Here is a 25,373-nt window from a genome sequence, read left to right as displayed (position 1 = left end):
TTTGAGATGGTGCTTGCAGCTTTTTACCCCAGCTTCCCACAATCCCCCGAAATGACTAGCGTAAAAAGGTATCATTTTAAAATTAATATTTTGCGAAGTTGCATATGCTTTAATTTCATCAGAACAGGTAGCTAAAAATTTTTTGAACTCATTCATGAGACCGACAAAATTCTTCCCATTGTCAGAAAAGATAGTCACGGGTTTACCTCGCCGCGATATAAAACGTTTCAAAGCTAATAGATATGATTCCGACGATAGATCGCTAACAAGTTCCAAGTGAACCGCGCGTGTAACAAAACATATAAATAAGCATATGTACGATTTTTGTAACTTAGCACCTCTGCCTTTACGATTCAACGTGAACACTGGGCCAGCGTAGTCGACACCACAACGTATAAACGGATAACCTGGGTCCAGACGCTCCTGCGGTAGATTTCCCATAATAGGCGCGACCGTAGTCGGTTGTAGTCGTGCGCAGCGCATGCACGAATGTACCACCTTCCTACCGAGGTTTCTGCCGCCGACCGGCCACCACATCTCTCTGAGCGTAAACAGTAGAAGCTGTGGCCCGGCGTGGAGTAAACGTTCATGCTCGAACCGAAAAAGCAAAAGTGAAAAATGATGATTAGCTGCGATTAAAATAGGAAATTTTTTATTAAAACTAAAATTTGGCGAATTTTGAATACGCCCACCTACACGAATTAAATTATTATTTGCGTCAAAGAATACATTTAATTTAGAAATTTGATTGTAGCCTGATATATTCGTTATATTTTTATTATTTTTAAGCGCATAGTAAATATCGGGAAACGATTCCTGTTGACTCAACTTTGCTAACGTTAATTCAGCACGATTTAATTCCTCGACTGATAATAAACCTGTCCACTTATTAGTTTTATTTCGCGCGTTATTAATAAAACGTAATACATAAGCAGCTGCGCGTTTAAGTCTATTATATTGTGAAAATCGAGAAAAAATAATTAAATTATCGTTTAAATTATTACTTATGTGACAACAAATATTCGTAGATTTAATTTCCGGTAAATCTGAATTAATTAATTTGGAATGTTTTAATTCGGGCAATTCAAAATGTACATTATGTAAAAATAACGGACCCTCCCACCATAAAGATGAGGAGCTAAGCGCTTCTAGACTTTGCCCGCGTGAGACTAAATCGGCTGGATTATCCTTGCCTGCGACGTGACGCCATGGATGTTCCTTGGTCAGCTCGTGAATCTCTGCCGTCCTATTTTGAACATAAGGTTTTAATAAATTAATAGGCATACCTAACCATCCTAAAACGATAGTTGAATCTGTCCAAAATACAATTTTATCAAAATTTGAACGCAGTGATCCAATAAGCTTATAATATAATCGTGCACCTAACAACGCACCACACAACTCTAATCTAGGTATAGTTGTAGGTTTAGTCGGCGCGATCTTACCCTTCGAACATATCAAGCGCACTGTGACATCAGCTGTTGCATTGATCGTACGAGCGTATGCGCAAGCTCCGTACGCGACCTGTGAAGCATCGGTAAATATATGTAGTTCGGTTCGCACTGGATCAATGCACATAACGTGACGCGGTATTCGTAAACTGCTAAGAAAAGATAATCCATTTATAAATTTATCCCATATTTGCGAAATTTCGTTAGGAACCGATTCATCCCACGTCAATTTTAACAACCAACATCTTTGTAATAAATGCTTTGCGATAGTAATAAACGGACTCAATAATCCTAGCGGATCGTATATTTGTGAAGCACACGATAAAATAATACGTTTTGTCACTACTTCACTCTTTTGTATAATTTGCGTGAAATAATAAATATAATCATCGAGACTATTCCATCCGATACCTAAAGTTTTATTGTTACAAGTTTTATTCAGTAAACATAGATCGTGTGTTTGCCATTCATTAACGCTAGGCGTAATTAAATTTAAATTATGACTAAAAATCCACTTTCGTAATTTAATACATGCTGAATCTAAAAGACTACTAGTTTCTTTACAAATATTTTCTAATTCGGATATAGAATTCGATGAAACTATGAGATCGTCAACGTAAAAACAATTATTAATAGTATCGGCTACATACGGAATATTCGAGTGTTTGGCTAATTCCTTTAAACATCTACAACTTAGATACGGTGCGGATGCCGTTCCGTACGTCACGGTGTTGAGTCGGTACACCCTCAGCGGCTCTGAGGGATCATCCCGCCACAAGATCAGCTGCAGGTCACGCTGATCTTCAGCAATATTCAATTGCCTGTAAAATTTTTCAATGTCAGCGCATGCAACATACCTATTCTCGCGAAAACGTAATAAAATAGAAATCAAGTCACCTTGAATAGCAGGTCCAATCATTTGTATGTCGTTTAATGATACGCCGGAACTAGACTTCATACTCGCATCAAAAACTACGCGTAATTTAGTTGTGGTGGCGTGCTCCCTAAACACACCATGATGCGGTAGGAAATAGTGCGGATTCCCATACGTATTGACGAGACTCATATGACCTAAATTAATATACTCCTGTATAAAATCAGAATACATCTTTTTATAATTAGTATTTTGCTGAAGACGTTTCTCTAACGCGTAAAAACGACGTTCAGCTTGTGCGCGTGTAGTACCTAATAACTCAGGTGATTGTTTCAACGGAATTGAAACACAGAAACGACCATCGGAAAGTCGACGTGTTGTGCGAATAAAATGTTCCTCACAAGCAATATTATCTTCGCTCGATAATTGCTGTAATTTATTGCTAGGCGCGGATAATTCTTCTAATTCCCAGAAATTCCTAACTAACTTATCGAGTGAATCATCTTCCGTGGATAACGTCGAATAATTACAATTAATATGTGATAATTTTTTATTACTAGTATACGGAAAAGATTTAATTGCACCTGACACTATCCAACCTAATTTGGTGTTTTGAAGGAAAGGACCACTTTTCAGGCGCATTTTTCCTTCGGTTATTAATTCCCAAAATAAATCAGCACCGATCAGTAAATCAATAGGTTGACTTTCGTAAAAATTGGGATCAGCTAACAATAAATTGTGAGGAATATTAAATTGATTTAAATTAACCGTGGTTGTAGGCAATTTTGATGTAATTTGGGGCAAAATCAAACATTGAAAACGGGCAGTGAAGCTCCCGTCGCGCGATTTAATTTCAATGTTACAAGATTGCGAACATTGCGTAATAGAATTACCTACACCGTGAATATGTTGAGTGGACTGTAATATTCGTATATTTAATTTATTTGCAAACGATTGCGTTATAAAGGATCGCTCGCTTCCGCTATCTAGAACTGCGCGTGCGCAATAATACTCACCCGATTCATTATATACTTCAACTATCGCCGTAGACAATATGACAATCTGTTGCGAAGAATTGTCATCCTTTGTATGCATAACGGTTTGTGCGTGATTAATACATTGAAGTTGCATGTGTGCGTTATCTACTGAAACCACTGAAACGGGATGCGTATTAGTAAGCGAGGGGTGCTCGTACGTAGTTAACGTCACTGTATTTTGTTTAATTGGTGATAATTTAATTGCATCACAAAGTAAACTATTGTGCTTTTGTTCACACTTTCTACACGGACCAAAAAGACAAGTACCAACCGAATGACCTGGACGCATACAATTAATGCATAAGTTTTTATCATTTATGAAATTAACCCTATGTTGCGGGGATAAGTCGAGAAACTTCTGGCATGAATACAGCTGATGCTTTTCGTTACATAGCAAACATGACTTGTAATGGCTGCGCGACTTATTGGATTGCAATTTAGAGTGTTTGTTATCCGAAACTATGTTGCAATGAATTTTGGATGATGAATTTTTATTTTGGTAAGTAGAAAATTTATTTGAGTTATTTGAAATACTAGGTTTATTGTGATTTACGGATAGTGTAGTTAATAAATCGGCTTTTTCTTTAATGAATTCTAATAAATCGTTTAGTTTAATAATTTTGTCCTTATGTAATTTATAAAATGTGTTTTTATATTGTTCCCACTCGCGTTCAGTGGTAGGATCTAACTTTGAAACTACGATATAAATAATCAAAGTGTCCCAGTATTCCGTGGGTTCTCCTAAGATTTTAAGAATACGTAAATTTTTTAAAACTGTATCAATTAAATTGTGTAATTGAATAGCCGATTCTCTTGAGACGTTTTGAAGTGAAAATATTGCCTTAATGTGACTTTGCACTATCAAACGCGTGTTATTAAAACGGTGTAATAAAAGCTCCCATGCAACCATATAATTTTCGGATGAAAATTCTACGTTTTCTATAACGATTTTGGCATCGCCTTTTAAACTCGCCTTTAAATAATGGAATTTTTGAACCGGTGGTATTGTTTTCGAATTGTGAATTAAGGATGAAAACGTGTCGCGAAATTCTACCCAGTGTTCATGTGAACCGTCAAAGCTAGGTACAGAAATAGTCGGTAATTTTACTGAATCGTTATTAAAATTGTTACAGGTCGTATGGTCGTGCGCTAAGGAACAGTCAATGGATTTATTAACAGATCTATCCTCGGAATTATCTGGGTTTACCATGCAGTCCAGCATCGCCAGGACAACATAATATTCCCTCTCAAACTCTACGCGTGATTCTATGAGTTTATCCGTTTCTGACTCCGGGACAAGATCTTCGATTTTACTTTGTACTTGGTTGAAATCGTTCATTAAACTTTGTGCACCTGGTATACGTAATTTTAGTTCTGCCCTTTGATGTGTATCAAGATCCACGTTTTCAAAAGACGAAACATATTTCTTAAAATTCGTTAGCCTACATTTGATTAATCCCCTTTTTTTCCTCAAATCCTTAAGCTCCTTTTGCTCAGAAAGAGACATAATGACTGAAGTAAAAAGCTACAAGTACTTACGTGCCACGTGAAGCAGATTCTTCGGTTGCGTAAAAGCACGTGAGGAGGCAAGCAACACCGAAAGCTCTGGAATATACAAAGCACAGTATCACTCAGATGAAGCTTTACAGGGTTGGATAAATTAGCTGGCCGTCTTACCAAACTGCACTGTAATTTTGCGACTTCCTCGCCGATTGCGTCTCCAAAATCCAGGATTTGATCCGGCTCGAAGGACCAGAAAATGTTGACGACGAAAGAAGAAGACAATAAACTTGTGCGTATATAGTTTAATATTTAAAATTACAAAGTGCGTTTGGTAGAATTAATTATGTTGAGGGAGTGTCCTGCTCAGCGGTTGCGTGGCGAGTCCAAGTCGTAGAGGACAGTGGGGTCAATCCGCGGCCAATCGCACGGCGCCGCGACGTGACGCCGCGATGACGCAGTCGCAACGCTCCGTTCTGCACGATTTTGTTGCGGCAACAGTAGTTTACATATTAATATTATTACAAAGACAAACAAATCCAAACCTTCAAACCGATCTGTGAAACATATTCCTTTACCTATTCAAAAGAGCCATATTATTACACTCATAATTTACTACTTAAAAAATAAAATTTATACTTACGCCTTGAAATAATGACTAGCAATTACACATTGGATAAATTAAGAAACAAAATATACTTTAAACATAACTATGGTAGTGCTTATTGAATAATTTTATACAATAAAAATTCTACAGAAAAAAAATCAAAAGTAAGGTTCGAACTTTGAATTTGAATAGGTTTTTTAATATCAATAATTTTATACGTGTTTCTACAGACAAAAATTTTCTCCTACTAAAATCTAACTTCATATTTTAATAAGGTTGGAGAAGTGAGAACTTATGTGTATATCTATGAAATAAATGAAAATAATGAATAAATAAAGAGACAAGAGTTGTTATGTGCTGGACTGAGGATGATGGAAAATGGAGAATGGATATATTCATTACATGAATAGTATTCAAAAAGACTACTCGTGAAAAAACTTTTCGTAAAATTTATTGAATCTATCAAATATATACATAAAATACATTTTTCGCGTCCTGTTATAATGCCACGAAAGTCCATTGTTTTAATAATATCCGCTCATTCAGTTGTTGTTTTATATAAAAGTATATATTTTATATTGCAACATTTTGTTTTACATTTTAATAAAAATGGTAACACTACTCGTAATACGTCATTATTATCACAGAGTAGTGAATACATATAGACCCAGCCACGTCGATTCATAGAAATCGATTTTTGTTATATCGATACAAAAATCAAAATAGATAGATGAAATAAATATTCCACTGAGAAGCTATTTAAATACCTAATTTATCAAATGTCTCATAAAATAATAAACCTAATATCTAAATTATAATATAAAAAAGAGCACACGTGTCAGAAGAGAAACATTTTTAGCAAGATTCAAAGATACCAAAATCGTTGCCTTACTCCATGACGTGACGTTATAGCCATGACGCGACCTTGAAATTTTACTCTCAACGCGCTTAGAGAAGTTTCACTTCAAAAAGGGCTTTCATGACTTATTAAGATTTAAATTTTAAAACATCGATTATTACACAGAAATTTTTTGACGAGAACTACAATCGAGTGGAGCCATACCTCTATTCGATAAGTACTCTGTGAGTCTGTGTCTATTTTAAATTTTTTATCGTAGATGGGATGGCGTGATTTTTAGTTTTATTTACTGTTTTACACCGGTAAAAATTTTAGTTTTTCCCGAATATTTTTCTGAAAATAGTTAGATATCATGTGTTTGAACAAACTACTAAAAAGAGTGTAATTTAGTTTATTTATGGTTGTGATAAAAAAGTGAAAATGTTTAATTACAAATATTTAACTCGGGATCATCTCGAGGGTTTCGACAATTACAAGGTACGAACATTTATTTGAACTATTTAAATTTTGTTATTTATTACACTATGAAAACTAAACAATAACAATAACCTATTTGACGCGATCGATTTGCGCAACATTGCATAGAAAATTGATCGTAGAATGCGTTCTTAATTTAAATAAAACTTTTCTTTTTCTCTCTTACTTTTTTTAAAAAAAATTCCACAGATTAGAGAACATTTTTGCTTTCTGTTTTCAAAATCAATTATTCAATATATTTTTCGACATTTTTCGCTCTATATTAAATTAATTTCATTAATTATTCGAAAAATTTAACATAAACAAAACATTTTGAAGTTTTTTTGGATGTAATATCACTTGTAGTTACATACTTGTGGAATTAAATTTTTTTCAATATAATAAAATAATTTCATTTTCAATTCAATTGTTTCGATAATAGAAGAATTGGAATATTCAAATAATTTTTGCAGTTTAGCTATATTTTATTATCTACCTATGTTATTGTATAAAACCCAACTTTCCATGATATGAATTGAAATTCTATGGTATAATTTTTGTATCTGGAGATAGGAGACAAAAAGGCTTTTTTTACCGCAGTGTAACATCTCATTCCCATTACAATTCCTTTTGATGTGGAGTAAAGCCGCGGGTAAAGCTAGTTATCAATTAGAACTATTGCTCTTTTAAACAGGAAATACTGCACCAATTTCACTGAAATTTGCTCTGTGGATAGATCATGTAATAAAAAAGAGCATGTGTACCAAGCAAGTCAGAAGTGAAACTTCTTTGGCAAGATACTAAAATCGTCGCCTTACTCCATGACGTGATGGTATTGCCATGAAATTAATCATAACGTGCCTAAAGAAGTTTCACTTCAAAAATTATAATGTAAATGTTATATATAACACTTATAATATTTGTTTTCAGTATATGTCGAAAGACACAAGCCCTCTGAGTGTATATGTGATGCACCCGTTTTGGAATAAAGTTGTTGAGGTAAGAAAACATTATATTCTTTGATATACCCCATTTATATAAAAAAACTTGCTGTGGCTTTGCCCACATTGACCTGAAAAAGTAGCGTTTTTATGTTACTTGTAAAGATGTAGCTTTCTTCTTTCTTCTTTTTTAGATTAATTTTTTAAATTTAAATAATTGTTTTTGAATTAATTACATACAGAAAAACAAATTTCTTGATAATAATAATAGCGCAGACTTTCAAATGTATAAATCTTTTGATAATATAATATAAGTGTAAATGTATGTTACCCCAAAAAAATTGTTTGCGATGTACACCTTATTGATAATTTCCTTATCTTATATATTCCAATGAATCACTACAAATATATCCAACAAATAATTGTGATACAGATTATTAAATCACATTCTAACCAAAGCCATCATAATCCTAAAGATACATTTAATTTATCTTTAGTACTGAATTAATTAGAAGTATCCTAATATCAATGTTATAATAGATTCTTAGATAAGTCAAAAGACATAATTACCATAATTATGTGTGATTTTTAGACACTGTTTACACTTTACGCAGTAATCATTGGCCTTGAATATTATAAGAAATATCGATTTTATTTCTGCCAGTGGAAAAAATGTTAGTGGAAGCAATTATTATGTAATCTATATCTATAATAATATAAAACTTCTTTCACTGTTGGATTAGTATGTGATCCCTGTGTTATCGACTATATAAATACCATGGGCAAAGCCGGGGCAGACTACTCTAGTCAAATAATATTCCTTAACAAGACACTCACCCCTGCCTGCCTTCTGTGCCCCTGCTAAAGCAATGGTATATATTCTAACTAGGTGGTCTTAAAAAGCCCTTGTTTTCAATCAAGCTTCAACTTTTTAACTTTAATTAGTATTTTTTATGTAGCATTGAATACAGAATATAAGTTACAGTCAAAATTATTGAAATTAAAATTTTTTGTTTCATGGCATTCAAATGCTTTATAAAAATTTTTAAAGAATAGAAAAAAAATATCAAATTGTTGTTTACTACCCATATTTATTATTCTAGTAAAAGTTTGTGTGTGTTTTTTTTTTTTTTAAATAGGGATGTGTGAAATGAAAGACTGAATCCAAACCTTCCAATTTCACCGCTTTTCGAGGAAATAATTAAACAATGGAGACAATCGTTTTAAAAACGTAATACTACTTATATCCTATCTCTCAGATAACAGTGAAGACAAGACAGATAAAAAAAACATTTCCTGAAAAATAAATTTAACCGGGTCAATTTATAGGTCAACCACGAAATTGGTTGACCTATATTCCCAAGTCAATATTTTGCCAACGTTTATCACATTTAAATGTATATGTATGTATATATTACTCGTAAATGATAAGATAATTAAACTTAAATAACTTTAACCTGTCACAAACAAGTGAATCGGATACGTTAAATTACATATTTACATAACCCGTTTTTTGTAGTGTTTAGTTGTCGGCCTTCTGTCGTGAATAGTTCGATCAACTAAAATTACATATGAGTACAATTTGACTTTGCCGATATTCAAATAATATAAAACCGAGCCTCGTGTGTCCGCCTATTCGCGATAAACTGAAAAATTTCTGTGACGATTTTCATTCTGTTTTCACCAATGGATAGCGTGGTCGATGCTGCGAGGACGATTAATTTATTAAGTAGCATTTTAGGGCCAATCATTAAAGCGGCTCGACGGAACACAGTGGGGTTTTAGTCGGTAAGAATCCGACATAACCCACGGCTCCTTCCCCGGGGGCCATGGGTATTTGGAAGATTTTCCCACTTAAATAAAAGGGTGGTTTCTTACCCGTTCTTCTATCTAGAAACAGTTTTCTAGGATATTAAATGATTTTAACGATTTTAAGAAAACCCATGAGAGAAAAAGAGAGATCCCGCGATCTTAACTAGGTACACTACGTCACTTTGGAAAATTCGAAAATTTTAATTACAACATTTCCCCCGTAGAGAAAGTGTAAGTACAATAGACTGAGCAATTTGCGAAATAATTACAATAAGTAGCATAAAAAGAACAATTACAAGCAATCCATACTAATATTATAAATGCGAAAGTAACTCTGTCTGTCTGTCTGTTACTCAATCACGGCTTAACTACTGAACCAATTTGCATGAAATTTGGTATAGAGATATTTTGATACCTTGTGATTTAGATATTTGATAGGTTTTATCCCGGAAATCCTACGGGAACGGGTTTTTCTTTGAAAACGCGGGCGAAGCCGCGGGCGAAGCCGCGGGCGGAAAGCTAGTTTTATAATAAAGGAAATAGTAATAACAGTTTATAAGAATATTTATAACGATCGCGTGTTAAAACGACATCTATTGCATTATATTTAATCACTATCTTGGGGCATGAAATCATGTATCGTATGTTTAACTAGCTGAAGCACACGGCTTCGTTCGAAACTAATGCCCATATAAAACTTCTATTAATGTGCAAGTATTTCAGAACATACGATATGGATAAAAAATTGCAAACAATTCAATATATTTATTATATCTCGAGGTCAAAGTTTATCCAGATATTCGCACTTGTTCGAGTTAGAAATATAAAGATAGATTATTATTTATTATAAACCATCAAAATGTATTATTAACTTGATTAATCTTAATATAAATAAATCTCGTGTCACAATGTTTGTCCTCAATGGACTCCTGAACCACTCAACCGATTATAATAAAATTCGCACACCATGTGCAGTTCGATCCAACTTGAGAGACGGGATAGTTTTAACATGTAACTAGGTACCACGGGCGAAGCCGGGGCGGACCGCTAGTATTACTATAATAATCTTGATCATACTCTTATTATTATAAAGTGTTTGTTAAATTGTTACTAGTGTTTATGGGCGGTGGTGACCACTTAACATCCGCGGCCCCATCATTAAAGCGGCTCGACGGAACACAGTGGGGTTTTAGTCGGTAAGAATCCGACATAACCCACGGCTCCTTCCCCGGGGGCCGTGGGTATCTTTGGAAGATTTCCCCACTATAAAAAAAAGGTGGCCCACCTGCCCCTTTGCTTGCTCTAACATAAACAGACTTAGCTTAAATACTTTGTAGATTCAGTACACAGATAACATGAATAAATTCATTAACGAATTTTCTCGAAAAATATCTTTCAATATCCTGTTATATTTAACTAAGAATGGTGCACTGCAGTTTTTATAGTCTGCTGTCTGGTTCCCATAGCTTATCTTGGTTTTATTATGGTCATATAGCGTAGTCTGTGAATTTGAAATGAACATAACAATCAATAATTATAATGCTATGTCATTTAATATTTAATGAGTGTGCACTATTTGCGATAAAATTACGATTACAATAATTAGGTACAAATGTTAAAAAAACGTATTTTTTTTCGTTTTATCTGTCATTGATACGTTTATCGTTTGATACTCGTTTGTAGAGTAAATTAACACTTAGGTCATGTGAAACAATATCCAAAATCTGATGCAAAATAGGAGGTACAAACACCCATGTATATTATCAACTAGCGGTCCGCCCCGGCTTCGCCCGTGGTACATGTTTACGTAAGAACCATCCTCGTACTTCAAGGAATATAATAAAAAAAGAATTATCGAAATCGGTTCAGCCGTTCTCGAGTTATGCGCTTACCAACACATTTTGCGATTCATTTTTATATATAAGATATAGGGCTGCCCACACTGCTTATAGTAGTAGTAGAAAAGATACTTGTACAATACTGGAGCTTTACGTATGGTTAAGCATAGTTAAAAGCATTTAAAAATAAGACTACATTCAAGGTGTGAAATTTTTACTTTAAATAATATTTCATGTACAGGCAAATAAATTATTGTCTTAACTGTTGTTGTGCCTTATCAAAACATAACTTATTTTATTCTCATTGTTAAAAAGTATTTTACAATCAACTACATAACGAATTCCTACGTTTAGAACAAAGTCGTCAACCCTAGATCATTACGTAACTACTGCTACTCTAACCGGAAAAATCTAATTTAATGAATACAGTAAATGTTAGGTATTACTATTTAACCTTTCATATAATATCAATGAAACTTGTCACACACGTGAGTTCCTATCATAAATTAGAAAAGACCTCTGGCTAGAGCATACAAAACTAATCAACTACTGACTTGTAAGGAAATCATTGAAAATGATGTTAAATTGAGACTTAAGACTTCACTTTATAATTGGTCCTTCGAGACCTTTTACTATCTAGCTTGCATCATTGTGGACTGTGTGTGAATGCACATGCTACATTGTAAGCCAATTCATCTTGGTCATTGTTATATGACTACAGATTGCGTGCTTTTATTATCTGTAGCATAGAATAACGTCTTCAAAGGCTAGAAACTCCGATCTGCCTATTCGAATTGGCCCAAAAGATGTTATTAAGAACTTCCCTTGATTACGTGATCCTTAATAGGGGATAGAGATTAGTTGCGGTTTATGAGTCCCATTTCCCAATTCCCATTCCCAAGATTTCGTAGGCGACCCATCTGTGCAAGAATTAATTGATTTTTCATTTTGCCTACACAGTATTTATCACCTCTGTAATCTATTCTAATCGAAAACATCGTGAGGAAAATTGTACGCCGCAGACTCGCCAACCCGCACTTGGCCAGTGTGAGGCCTAAACCTTCATAGGAGGCCTGTGACCTGTGCGCAGTCAAAACAAATATGGCCTGATCATGATAATACTGTTATCTTTAAAACGTATCATTACGCAATAAATTCTGAAAATATATCAAATAACAGTGCTTATATAAAATGAACAATAGAACAATATACAAACGATATTTTGATCTTGTTAAGGAATCCATATATACTCGTATTACTTAGCTGGAAAAAGTATAAACACGTCTAAGTATAAATAATAAATAAGTTATCGACTAAGGTCAACAGACAACCAGTATAAGTAAATTAATATAATTTTGTTCAAACGGCCATCTAACTGGGAACAAATATAATGCATAAAAAATATTATGGTTCATAATTTACTTGCGAGTAGGTAACTACCTACAAGTAAAGTAGTACAAGTAAAGTAACTACTTTCCCATAAAAATTATATTCTGGTGTTTCGTGAAACGTTATTTCAAACTTTCGTCAATTTCTTCAATAGTACTTAATTTGTAATTTGTATCTGAGTCCTGACATAGTTTTAATAATAGATGGCATTGCATTTAAATTACAAATGAATACACACTTGCGTATGTGTAGCCTTCGTAAGAAATAAACTATTCTTAAACACTCGTCTTTTATTTCATAGTAAACAAACGAAAAACTACTACCTACTTAAACAGATTTGAATACAATTTACCACTCGAAATAGATCTTTACCAAACAATATGTACTATAATATTCCATCTCGGTAAACGAAAAGTAATTTATATCTTACTACCTAATATTATAAACCTGATAGTTTTTGATGATGTATGTATGTTTGTTGATCTTTCAAATGCGGCTGAAGGGATATTGTTGATACTAGCAACTTATACAGGGTGTCCCACTATTGGTATACTAAGCGCAAAGGAACTTGTAGTTTTGCATACACTGATCACGTAAAAAATACTTATACAACAAAATTACGTCAAAATTTTTTTGCTAATTTTTCCTGAAAATCCATGTTTTCTTCTCTAGCTTCGCGCAGCCGGCATATACCGCTTCTCTAATGTGAACATTTTGTCTATGAAAACATAAATAAATCTTATATATAAAAATGAATCGCAAAATGTGTTGGTAAGCGCATAACTCGAGAACGACTGAACCGATTTCGATAATTCTTTTTTTATTATATTCCTGGAAGTACGAGGATGGTTTTTATGTAGAGAAAATGTAAATATGTACCACGGGCGAAGCCGGGGCGGACCGCTAGTAATAAATAAAAATCATTTATTGATCAATTTGTGGGTTAGGTACAAACATGTAACATTTGGACCCCAAACTAGGACAGCCTGTATTTTGGGGTCCAGAATGGGGTAATGGGGGGGGGAAATGGGGTCCAGAAACAAACATAAACGATAGCCCACGTGCTGGTGGCGAAGTTTGACGGGTTGCTTGTTATGGGTGTTCACATAGAGTTTTAAGAATTTATCTATTTGAAAAAAAATGCGTTTAGAATTTTACAAGTATTTTTTACGTACTCAGCCTATGCAAAACTATAACTTCCTTTGAGCTTAGTATACCAAAAGTGGGACACCCTGTATAGTCTATGTATTAAAATAGCACAAGCTATGAACAGAGCGTGTGCGCTGAACACACGTGTCAGAAGTGAAACTTCTTTGGCAAGAATCAAAGATACCAAAATCGTCGCCATACTCCATGACGTGACGGTATTGCCATGACGCGACCTTGATATTTCCCCTCAACGCGCCTAAAGAAGTTTCACTTTAAAAATACTTATTTCACCCCATAACACGACTAACTAGTTCTAATATTATGTTAAATACTTGCGGTCCGCCCCGGCTTCGCCCGTGGTACATATTTCGCAATCAAAGATAGCCTATGTTCTTTCTTAGGGTCCAAAGATTGTCTGTGCCAAATTTCATCAAAATCGGTCCAGTAGTTTATGCGTGAAAACCATACATACATACATAATTACAAACATTTCCTCTTTATAATATTAGTATAGACATACATACATAATAATTCTAATATATTAAATGGTTCTAAATCATTCCATTTCAGCTAGTACCAAGATGGGTAGCTCCAAACGTCCTAACCTTCGCGGGGTTTCTCCTAACAGTCCTCGACTTTATCCTTCTCTCCTACTACGACTATGACTACACAGCGGCGAGTGCCAGAGTCAATGGTACCTCGACTGAACCGTTAAATGGTCATACAGAGGTGATTCCACAGTCGCTATGGTATCTGCTGGCTGTGTTCCTGTTTTTAGCTTATACTTTGGGTAAGTTGTACTTTTAAATATACGTGTGTAAGGATAAAGAAAGACGTTTGGCACTCGAGGACTGCCGCGGTAAAGCTATTGCATAGCATGCCTTCAAGCCACACCTCCGCCCGTCGGAGTGGGGAGCGTGATATTTTTTCGTTACGGAATTTCTGGATTCGGTCCCCGTGCTCAAGGCCCGCGATAGAAGCTATGCAATAGCTTAAAAAGTTGTGTAGTTATTGAAAATGTAATAAATCCAATGTGAAAGATGTTTCACTTAAAAATTGTTCATTGTATAGCTGTTGTATACACCTATTTATCCCAAATTGTGTATACCCCATTTGATAGACTTTGAATGCATAATTCGGCACCAAAATTTGTATTTTTATATTTACTTTAGAATATCCAGAGTCACTCTTACAAATTAATTCATTAGTATGACGAAATCTCTCAATTTAATACGCCATATCAAATACTCTGGATAGATTCCAGAGTATTTGGCGTTCTAGAAAAATCTACTACATCTTATCACTATTATCAAATTCACATAAATTAACCAAAAAAAAACAAATAAATAATTAATTAAATACATTTCCAGATGGTATAGACGGCAAGCAAGCCCGCCGTACACAGACCTCAGGTCCTTTAGGTGAACTATTCGACCATGGTCTAGATTCGTATTCAGTATTCTTCATACCGGCTTGCCTTTATTCCATTTTTGGCCGGTTGGATTTCTCTATTCCGCCTATAAGGTATGTTTATAATTATTACAAGCAAAATAAACAATTACACTCACAGTCCCGTTAAAAAATGTCCTAACCAAAACTATAAGGCACATTCTTCATAATTTTCACACAATAGAGTTTGAACATCACTGCCACGAACTGCCACGAAATAAAGTACTTAGTAATTTCAATGAATGTTTTGAGCTAAAAATTAAAATCACAATCACAGTCAAAATGTCCGAACCAAAAGTCTGCCTATGTGTGCATTAGGCAGAGTTTTTTTATGAGTGATACAAAACAGTTTGAAGATTACTGCGACGAAATAAGGTGTTAATTTCAATGAATATTTTATACAACGCTGCTTGGACATTTTGTTAAGACCTTTCGATAGAGGATGGTTATGACGTCATAATTATGGCGATCCTATTCTTACTTTGAATCTTTCAGAAATAAAATAATTTGAATTTCGATTACTATATTAGTTAATTGAAATAGTACACGGTTCATTTGTTTGTACAATATAAAATTTTATATTTAATTTTTCAGAATGTATTACATAATGTGGAATTTACTCCTCAACTTCTATTTAAGTCATTGGGAGAAATATAATACAGGTGTACTGTTTCTACCGTGGGGGTACGATTTCAGTATGTGGGTGAGTATAATAGCATAAAATTCATTTATTTTTAAGTATTTTTTGGTAGTTCCAATTAAAACATTATATTGTAGAAGTGAAAAAATGACCATATAACATTGTACCACTGTAAAAGTGTGAATTTTTATACTACCTGCTCAAGTGTTGTATAAAAAATATTATGACACTCAGAAATGCGTGAAAAACTTAGCTCTCTCATGAATATTTTAAAGTCGTTGAAGTTTTTGAGATAATACCTAGATAGGTATGTTACACTTATAATACATTCTAATAATATTTCCTCTTTTACAAAACTATTAATTGAAAATAATATTAAACCATTACAATTGTATTTATTTCTTACTAGCTTTCCGCCCGCGGCTTCGCCCGCGCTTTCAAAGAAAAACCCGTTCCCGTAGGATTTCCGGGATAAAACCTATCCTATGTCCTTTCTCTTGTATCAAAATATCTCTATACCAAATTTCATGCAAATTGGTTCAGTAGTTAAGGCGTGATTGAGTAACAGACAGACAGACAGAGTTACTTTCTCATTTATAATATGTATTAGTATGGATTATTACTATAAAAAATTAAAAAATTAGTTATATTTATTGAGTTATATATTTCAGGCATCCACCTTCTTTTTCATGTGGACGGGTGTAAAAGGAACAGCATATTACAAGAAGTACATATTTGGCAGTTACACGCTTGCCAATGCTTTCGAATGGGTCATATATGGTACAGGGGTTCTTACCAATTTGCCTGTTGCTTTATATAATATTCAACAGTAAGTAATTATTTTAAGTGATAATAATTTTTACAATTCTTTTGTGGCTTTTTCATGTAAATATCAAAAAAGTAGACTATAATATGTAAAAGTGAAAAATTTAAGTTTTATAGGTGTGTTCTCAAATAATATTTTGGCCTTTCCATGCAAAAGGTAGCCTATATAAATATCTATAAATATAAAAGTAAACTATACTGTAAATAGTGAAACTCTCAATAAAATCGGTTCAATCGTTTTTGAGAGTATCCTCAACACACAGATACTTTTAAAAACTGTGGTGTCGTGTTGTTTTCATTTTAATAGAGTGTTATTAATTGGGTCATGTTTTTACCAAAATTACATTTTTTCGAACTCCAATCAACTTTAGACAGACTGAACTATAGACATTAAAAGATAAATAACCTATTTAAACAAATTTTTCAGATCATACAAGCTCCGAACAGGCAAGATGCGATCCCCGCTAGAAGCTATACGACCACTATGGTCGATTTTGGGCATTTTTATTGTATCTAGCTTTTGGGTACATAAGACTTCATTGGTCGATAATGACCCTAGAATGGTGTTTCTGTTAATTGGAACCTTGTTTAGTAATGTTGCTGTAAGTATTTTTTTATTAATAATTATAATTGAGGAAACTTATTTTATTTAACAGTTTAAAATGAATTATTTTTTTATGTAGAAAACTTAAATAGGGTATCTAAGCTGATAATTGGGTTACTTATATTCATGCAAATCTTAATATATATAAATCTCGTGTCACAATGTTTGTCCTCAATTGACTCCTAAACCACTTAACCGATTATAATAAAATTCGCACACCATGTGCAGTTCGATCCAACTTGGGAGATAGGATAGGTTTTATCCCGGAAATTCCACGGGAAAGGGAAATATGCGAGGTTTTCTCTGAAAACGCGGGCTGTAAGCTAGTTTTTAATTAAATTCATGCAGTGCTTTTGAAGTAGGCCGATCATACGTACAGACAAAAATCCTAAAAACTATATTCTTGGGTTCGATATTAATTGTAGATCATGCCTTAAGTTTTTTTTTTTCAAACAATATATTCAAAGTCAATACAGTACAGTTTTGACTTTCCTTTGCTCGTATTATATGTATAGGTATTTATACACAATAGATTTTCTATTGTGTCTGTGATTCCGGGGCCTGATGGATTAATTGGTTTTAATTTATTTGAATTCGAAGATATTTAAAACATTTCCTTTCTTTATAAATACTTATTGGGCTTGATCAATGCTTACTTATACCTACAAAAAATTAAAATCTTTTCTCTTATCATTTGTAAAATTCTTATACTAGTATTTGTTCACATACATATATTATTTTTACTACCTATTGGTGTACCTTTTAATTGGCGTAGCTTAGTATTTATTCATCTCAAAAATTGTATCACTAGCTGTAAGGTACCTTATCATAAATAAATAAATAATAATTTATATTTATTCCAGTGTCGACTGATAGTCAGCCAAATGAGCAACCAGCGCTGCGACTCCACAAACTGGCTGATATACCCGCTGTTTATCAGCGCTATGACCTCGCTTACATTCCCGAGATATGAACCCACTGTCTTTTATACTGTGACTTCGTTTGTGGTGGCCGCCCATGTGCATTATGGCGCTTGTGTGGTGAGATTCTATGAATAATGTTGTAATAAATCATATAAAATTATATATAAAATTCTCGTGTCAAGGTATTAGTTACCATACTTCTCCAAAACGTCTGGACCGTTTCTCATGAAATTTTGTGCCTATTGGGTAGATTCGATAATCCAAGAACTATTTTTTCATACCCCTAAGTGATAAGAGTTAGGCAGAACAACGTTTACCGGGACGTCTAGTAATAAAACTAATAAATACTATTAAAAAGAGAATCAAGGCCAGGAAAGTGTGTATTTAAACATTGGCTTGAGATTACTGTTTCCATAAAGTTTAAAACGAATGTGTTGTTTCGATTAGAACATGACTTTTAAGTCTTTTGATTACTCCATATAAAATAATCAATTTTCATCCTTGAATCAACAAACAAACAGCATGGTGGCCCCTATTTGCTTTTGATTCAATCTCAAGACAATATATTAAATTAACCTATAATTTCAGCTACCATATTATAAGATAATTCATGGAACCGATTTTTATAAATTCGTGCAAATATATATAAAAGTGTATATTTTCAACCTACGTAACATAAGTCATACATAATAACAACACCTAATTAATCTTAATTAAATCGTCAATATTAATATGTATTTAATTTCCAGGTACGACAAATGTGCGACCACTTCAGAATAAGCTGTTTCCACATAAAACAGCGCGCAGATTGACTCTTAGATGACAATGTGTGCTAGAAACATAACATTAACAATAAATAATCATTCCAATACATTGAAAATCTTAATATGGGAATACTAGCTTTCCGCCCGCGGCTTCGCCCGCGTAGTTCCCGTTCCCGTGGGACTTTCGGGATAAAACCTATCCTATGTGTTAATCCAAGTTACCCTCTATATTTGTGCTAAATTTCATTGTAATCGGTTCAGTAGTTTTTACGTGAAAGAGTAACAAACATCCATACATACAAACTTTCGCCTTTATAATAGTAGTAGGATATAAGTCAGTTACAACTTCTGGATATGTTTTGTTTAGCTTATCTGTCAGTTAAGTTACAAATATTGTATGAAAGTATAGAAAAGTGTTAAATATACTATCAGTTACTATATCAGTAAGTGGTGGTTTTTGGAAAGAGAAACAGATATGCACTATCTCTCTCTGTCTAACATGGATTATGTCGAATTATGATGTTTAAGTGGTAAATAACATGACAATTACTGCTTATAAAATAATTAAATTAGCCTTCGTCATCATCATTTTTTTAGGAAAAAGGCTTTAATTTGACTGACTTTTGCTTAAAATCAATAGAGCAATTAAAATTGATTTCCTTTAACACATATTTAATCACTCACAAAGTAATCCCATATGATGATTTTTAATGTTTAATCAAAAATATCATACTAATTACAGAAGACCACTAAAATCTCAATAATCCAATTTTTTTAATGTTATGTTTATAAAGATAGTGTACATTATTTTCGGTATTATTTTGTAAATTTATGCATCTGTACACGTCTTTATTTCAAGGGCTCATAGCACGCATTGTCTTTATTTAGTACATTTTAATTTTAAGCTAATTATTTTACGTGTATATTTTATATTTATTTTACACTTTGACCAAATTGGAACACTTATTTTCACTAAGTTAACTTTTTTAAACTACTAAGTTACTTTTATTTAGTAAACTTAACTATGTACTATAAGTTACATATGAATATAACTTAGCACTTCAATAATTATTATTATTCTGTTTTAAGTGAAATTATTAAATTATTATTTTTTTGTTGTATTTTGTGAACATTCTTTGATAAATCATTTTTCATACTTTTAATTTATAGATTGTTTACTAAATACCTCATAACGAATAAACCTATTTTAAGTTTTACATTTTACCTTCAAATTTTCAGATTTAACGTAATTTTAAGAAACACCTTTTAAACACAAAAATATCAATTGATAAATATTGGGGTACTACATAATTTAAAAAAATTACTTACAATAAATTATGTTTAATCTTACAATTTGAAAGCATCTTGAAATCAAGCATTATTGAAAAATACTCACATTATTTTTTATATTTATTATTATATTTTAACCTTCAATGTGCACTAAAAATATTTAAGCAATGTGTGTGATTATAATACATATTATGCCATAAATGCTCTTGTATATAAAGGAAGCATAATTCAACTATGTATATTATAAATTTCCCCGAAAAGAATTGACTACTACAAAAGAAAAACAATAAATTATGAGAGAAAAATTCTAAATATATTAATAAGCAAGCGTGTGCCGAGCACACGTGTCAGAAGTGAAACTTCTTTGGCAAGATAAGCGCCTTACTCCATGACGTGACGGTATTGCCATGACGCAATTGAAATTTTAGATACTCTCAACGCGGCTCAAGGAGTTTCACTTTAGATAGCCGTTCTAATTTTAGCATTTAACATCTAGACTAGCCATTTCGTAGATAGCCTGTTCTAAGAATTTAGCCTCAGTGCTTTTGCACGCGTAAGTATTATTCATATTAAATCATTATTTTCGTACAGTTTATAAAACAATTTATTTATTTTAAGTACAATAAAATAACTCTGTTTAATTCGCAATTAATTCAGCAGGTAATGCGTTAACCAATAACCATAGATACTATAGTATAGCATCCAATTTGCATGACATGTAAACTTGATACATTTCAAATATTCAGAATCTCAAATACATATTATATTGAGCAAGACAGTGCGCGCACGAGCAACTTTGTCTCCGCAACTATTTTGTCTCTGCACCCATGGGCTAGTATGAAAGTGCGCGCACGTAGCGACGCAACTCCCCATACAAATTGATGGGAGAGACAAAATAGTTGCGGAGACAAAGTTGCTCGTGCGCGCTAGCTCTTAGACTGCAGTTCTAAAGAGTTCTAAATAATAGAGTGCAGTTCTAAATAAAAAATAGCTACTCTAACCTACAATCTACTAGTCATACCATCGACCGATAAAAATGATATAAGTAAAAAAGTGAAGAAAGGTTTAGCGCTCTTGCAGTGGTATGTAAATGCATAGCACGAAATGTGGCTAATTAGCCACATTTACTTCAGTTGTCTGTTTTTCGCTCACAATAGTTGAATAATGCAATTGATATCTAATTGTGTGTGAGTTAGAATGCCGTTTTTCAACCTTTTTACTTATAATATCAATTCTGTTAACTCAATAAATTAATATATAAATAATAAAAAATAACTTACTACAATAATAATAGATATAGGCTTGTATCAAAACTGGAAATACTAGATTTGATCAAACTGCATGTCATGCAAAATGGACAGCACAATCACATACACATCAGCATATTCCCACGACACAGGTAATCCTAGTGTGGGAGCAAGGGTTCTTATATTGTATGTATCATATTATTTTGGATAATAAAATTATTGAATATTCCATGTATGTAAGAATATTTTGTAAACAGTTCTTCCTAACATGCCTTCATAGTCTAATAGGTAGAAGATTGATCACCAATAACTTTATAAGTATGTAAAGATTATTTTTGTTTCTGAACTACAAAAAAGGTAAGCAAGTATGATACAGTTTTAAAAGATCAATTTATTAAAACACCGTGTGTGCTGAGCACACATGACAGAAGTGGAACTTCTTTGGCAAGATTTAAAAATACATCGTCACTTTACTCCGTGACGCGAACTTGAAATTTTACTCTCAACGCGCGTAAAGAAGTTTCATTTCAAAAATATAGTTTAAAACCAACTAAAAACACACTTACATGAGATAAACTCATGAAATTATTGTAGTCACCAATCCTTGATAAGTGTACCATTTTTTTAATTAAATCTGCCCATTTAAAGTGGGTCAAAACCGAGTCTAAAGGATACAGGTGAAGATATTTTTTCTATACAGAATAAAAAATATGTATTTTAAAACAGATAAGATAGATCTAAGATATTGATCTACAGGGTGTCCCACTATTGGAATACTAAGCGCAAAGGGGCTTGTAGTTTTGCATACACTGATCACGTAAAAAATACTTAAACAACAAAATTTCATCAAAAAACTTTTGCTAAATTTTTCCTGAAATCCATGTTTTCTTTTCTAGCTTCGCTCAAACGGCATAAACCGCTTCGCTAATGTGAGCATTTTGTCTAATAAGTCACGTGCTGGTAGCAAAGCTGGGCGGGTTGCTTGTTAGGGGTATACACTTGTTTTAAGAATTCAAACATTTGAAAAAAAACTGCGTCTGGAATTTTATAAGTATTTTTTACGTACTCAGCGTCTGCAAAACTATAACCTCTTTTGAGCTTAGTATACCAACAGTGGGACACCTTGTATAGCTATAAAGTGTCTTTATCACAATAAATTGGAAAGCAAATGCTTTTCTTATATGAATAAATCGTGTTTTCAATCTACACAACATAATTCCACTGGTCTGTATTATACTTGCTTAAAACTGTAATAAAAATATAAAATAGACATAAAGGTTGTAAATCATGGCATCAATTAAATTAATAATTAAAGTATAATAAAAATTATAATCATAACAAAAAACTTATGGTGCTTTGATATACAACTCAAATGTTCCAAGTTACCTAGCTAGGGTATCTAAGTTATGAAACATAGTCTGTTGCTACTTGCTTCCAAAATCTCACTCTTTTGGGCCAATCATTGGACACAGCTTAGCAACACATTGTATTTTTGTGAGAAAATAAAACAATTCAGTCAATATTATGTTGTTTTATTACCCAAGTCATATTAAATTATATTTTAACTAGTATAAAAAATTATTTAAGAGAATCTTAATAAACAATCTATATTTTTACCACTAGTGGACAGTCTATATTTAAGTATATTATATTTTATAACACGATTTTAAATAATGTCTGTTTTGTTTGACTAAAATATGTAATACATAAAAGCACTTTTTGTGGTTGGTCCTCTTAAATAATTTCTTAATTTCTATTCACGAACAAGAAAATGCAATGGATAAAAATATATTAACAATATCTATAATATAAAATACAATTTAGCAAAAATATTTCAAGTTTGTTATAAATATGGTAATTTAAATTAATAAATAATTGTTGTGCTAAACATATTTATATATGTACAGCCACCACTTTTCTAGAATTTTATTATATGTATTGATTATCTAACATTACAAAACCTTAGTGTGCAAATTGTTTACATAAATTAAGAATAAGAGGTACTATGGTTATTTAAAACTGTTTCGATATACTCATTCATCATTGCAATTGTATGAAAAACTGTATTGAAAATCTGATCAATATTACATAGACATACCATACTTACCAAACCCACCAAGTTTTTAAGCTATTGCATAGCTTCTATCGCGGGCCTTGAGCGCGGGGACCGAATCCAGAAATTTCGTAACGAAAAACCTCACGATCCCCACTCTGTCGGGCGCGGAGGTGTGGCTTGAAGGCATAGCATGCAACAGCTTTACCGCGGCAGTCCCCGAGTGAAACACGCCTTTTATTACTATTGTCCATATAATTAACAAAACTGCAATATTCTTGCTTAATTTCTTATATTTCTTTCAGATATATACAGCCATTATACTAAAGTGTAAATTAGGTAAAGTAGACATTTTTCAAATATTCCTTTTTGACACTTTCTCTCTCAGATACTTCTGGCAAGTAAGGAGTTAGACCTTTAGCCTTCCTGTCTTTATACACTTTTCCCTGAAACAATTGAATACTTTATTGGAATAATTCAGTCGAATAAATATAGTTCTAAAACAAATTTGTACAGGTTTGAAGATAAATTCTTGATAATCACTCTTCTTAATAAAACTATAATAAATACAGTTAAATAAACATGCTTTTTAACTTAAGAAATTATTTTTCTATACTAATATTATAAAGCTGAAGATTTTGTTTGAACACGCTAATCTCAAGAACTACTGGCCCGATTTTAAAAATTATTTCAGTATTGAATAGCACATTTATCGAGGAAGGCTAGGCTATCATCATGCTAAGACCAACAGAAAAGGAGCCACGCAGGCGGAACCGTGGAGCGAAACTAGTCCTTGATAAGTGCACAAAGTTTGAATTGAATCTGTCTGTTTAAAGTGGATCAACATTGAGTGTAAAGAAGTTGGTTACATACAAACATACAGATGAATGAAGCTAATAAAAGTGTGTTTTATATATTCTTTAAAATTTCACTGGACCATCATAACATACTTTAGCATATTGTTTATGAAGTGCAGTTTATTATCTTTAATAACAATTCAATAGCTCATTATCCCTTTCCGCTTTCCCGCTTAAACCTTTGAACCGATTTTGATAAAAATTGGCACAGACAATCTTTAGACCCTGAGAAAGAACATAGGCCTTTACCTTTTATCAAAATACCACGCGGGCGAAGCCGCGGGCGGAAGCTAGTTTTACCATATGATAGATCGATTCATATCCTAGATTGTCGAATAAACAAATAACATTCAGGAAACTGTTGATGTTAAGGTTTAAAATTACTGAATTTAAATTATTTCTCTCACCCAGAACTTTTTACACGTATTATAATTGTCGAAGTGTAATTCGCACTTTTCTTGATTAAATCCATTTTTATTCAAACAACTATACGACTGTTCTTGTTCCTGAAAATAAAATGTTATGCAATTTCTTTTTTGTGTATTTTTTTTTTAATTTACCCTTATTTCTGATATACCTTCAAGCAAGGATTATTTCGTTCCGCATTCGGATTTTTAAGACGATTCATAGTGATAAGATGTTATGATCTGTGTTATAGGAAAATTGATTAAAAATATTAAATTATTGTGTGTACAATTTTTTTTTCTATTTTCATGTTATTTTGGTGTGAACTGTCAAAGTCAACTTGAAATTTGTATTTGAATTGCCATTTCATAAAAAACGTTTGATCAGTGTTGCCTTTACTTAG

General features: G+C 32.8%; 2 protein-coding genes and 1 long non-coding RNA gene across 3 annotated transcripts; 2 read left to right on the top strand and 1 right to left on the bottom strand.

Annotated features, from left to right (window-relative positions):
* Positions 1 to 2,884: 2,884 nt before the first annotated feature.
* Positions 2,885 to 4,719, top strand: LOC149477191 (uncharacterized). The gene is made up of 2 exons (XR_016317622.1): positions 2,885 to 3,861; positions 4,496 to 4,719. It is a non-coding gene; the product is annotated as an uncharacterized LOC149477191 (long non-coding RNA).
* Positions 4,720 to 6,583: 1,864 nt separating this feature from the next.
* On the top strand, positions 6,584 to 20,868 carry LOC149477190 (ethanolaminephosphotransferase 1-like). Its single transcript, XM_089711006.1, has 9 exons — positions 6,584 to 6,805; positions 7,715 to 7,783; positions 14,484 to 14,703; positions 15,284 to 15,437; positions 15,957 to 16,065; positions 16,674 to 16,831; positions 17,255 to 17,429; positions 18,295 to 18,471; positions 19,104 to 20,868. The coding sequence occupies exons 1-9, from the start codon at positions 6,749 to 6,751 to the stop codon at positions 19,164 to 19,166; spliced, it is 1,182 nt and encodes a 393-aa protein (XP_089567132.1). The 5' UTR covers positions 6,584 to 6,748; the 3' UTR covers positions 19,167 to 20,868.
* A 2,303-nt stretch (positions 20,869 to 23,171) lies between these two features.
* Positions 23,172 to 25,317, bottom strand: LOC149477189 (coiled-coil-helix-coiled-coil-helix domain-containing protein 7). Its single transcript, XM_089711005.1, has 3 exons — positions 25,143 to 25,317; positions 24,973 to 25,071; positions 23,172 to 24,154 (listed from the first exon to the last, which is right to left on the bottom strand). Exons 1-3 carry the CDS (start codon positions 25,191 to 25,193, stop codon positions 24,044 to 24,046), a joined length of 261 nt encoding a protein of 86 aa, XP_089567131.1. The 5' UTR covers positions 25,194 to 25,317; the 3' UTR covers positions 23,172 to 24,043.
* Positions 25,318 to 25,373: the final 56 nt, after the last annotated feature.

Source organism: Colias philodice, chromosome 25 (assembly GCF_061535455.1).
Source record: "Colias philodice isolate Cphi_HAF_F1 chromosome 25, ilColPhil1 Martin Lab GWU primary, whole genome shotgun sequence".
Lineage (NCBI taxonomy): Eukaryota > Metazoa > Arthropoda > Insecta > Lepidoptera > Pieridae > Colias > Colias philodice.
The sequence above is the reverse complement of the archived record's forward strand: the minus strand, read 5'-3'. Positions and strand labels throughout refer to the sequence as shown.

What these genes read in the sequence shown, in the direction of transcription:
- LOC149477190 (XM_089711006.1), top strand. Translation starts at nt 6,749, where the DNA reads ATGTTTAATTACAAATATTTAACTCGGGATCATCTCGAGGGTTTCGAC. An exon ending in AGGGTTTCGACAATTACAAG is followed by an intron (nt 6,806 to 7,714) that starts GTACGAACATTT and finishes ATTTGTTTTCAG; the next exon opens with TATATGTCGAAAGACACAAG. An exon ending in TGCATTATGGCGCTTGTGTG is followed by an intron (nt 18,472 to 19,103) that starts GTGAGATTCTAT and finishes TTTAATTTCCAG; the next exon opens with GTACGACAAATGTGCGACCA.
- LOC149477189 (XM_089711005.1), bottom strand. Translation starts at nt 25,193, where the DNA reads ATGAATCGTCTTAAAAATCCGAATGCGGAACGAAATAATCCTTGCTTG. An exon ending in GAAATAATCCTTGCTTGAAG is followed by an intron (nt 25,072 to 25,142) that starts GTATATCAGAAA and finishes TTTTATTTTCAG; the next exon opens with GAACAAGAACAGTCGTATAG. An exon ending in ATACGTGTAAAAAGTTCTGG is followed by an intron (nt 24,155 to 24,972) that starts GTGAGAGAAATA and finishes CAATTGTTTCAG; the next exon opens with GGAAAAGTGTATAAAGACAG.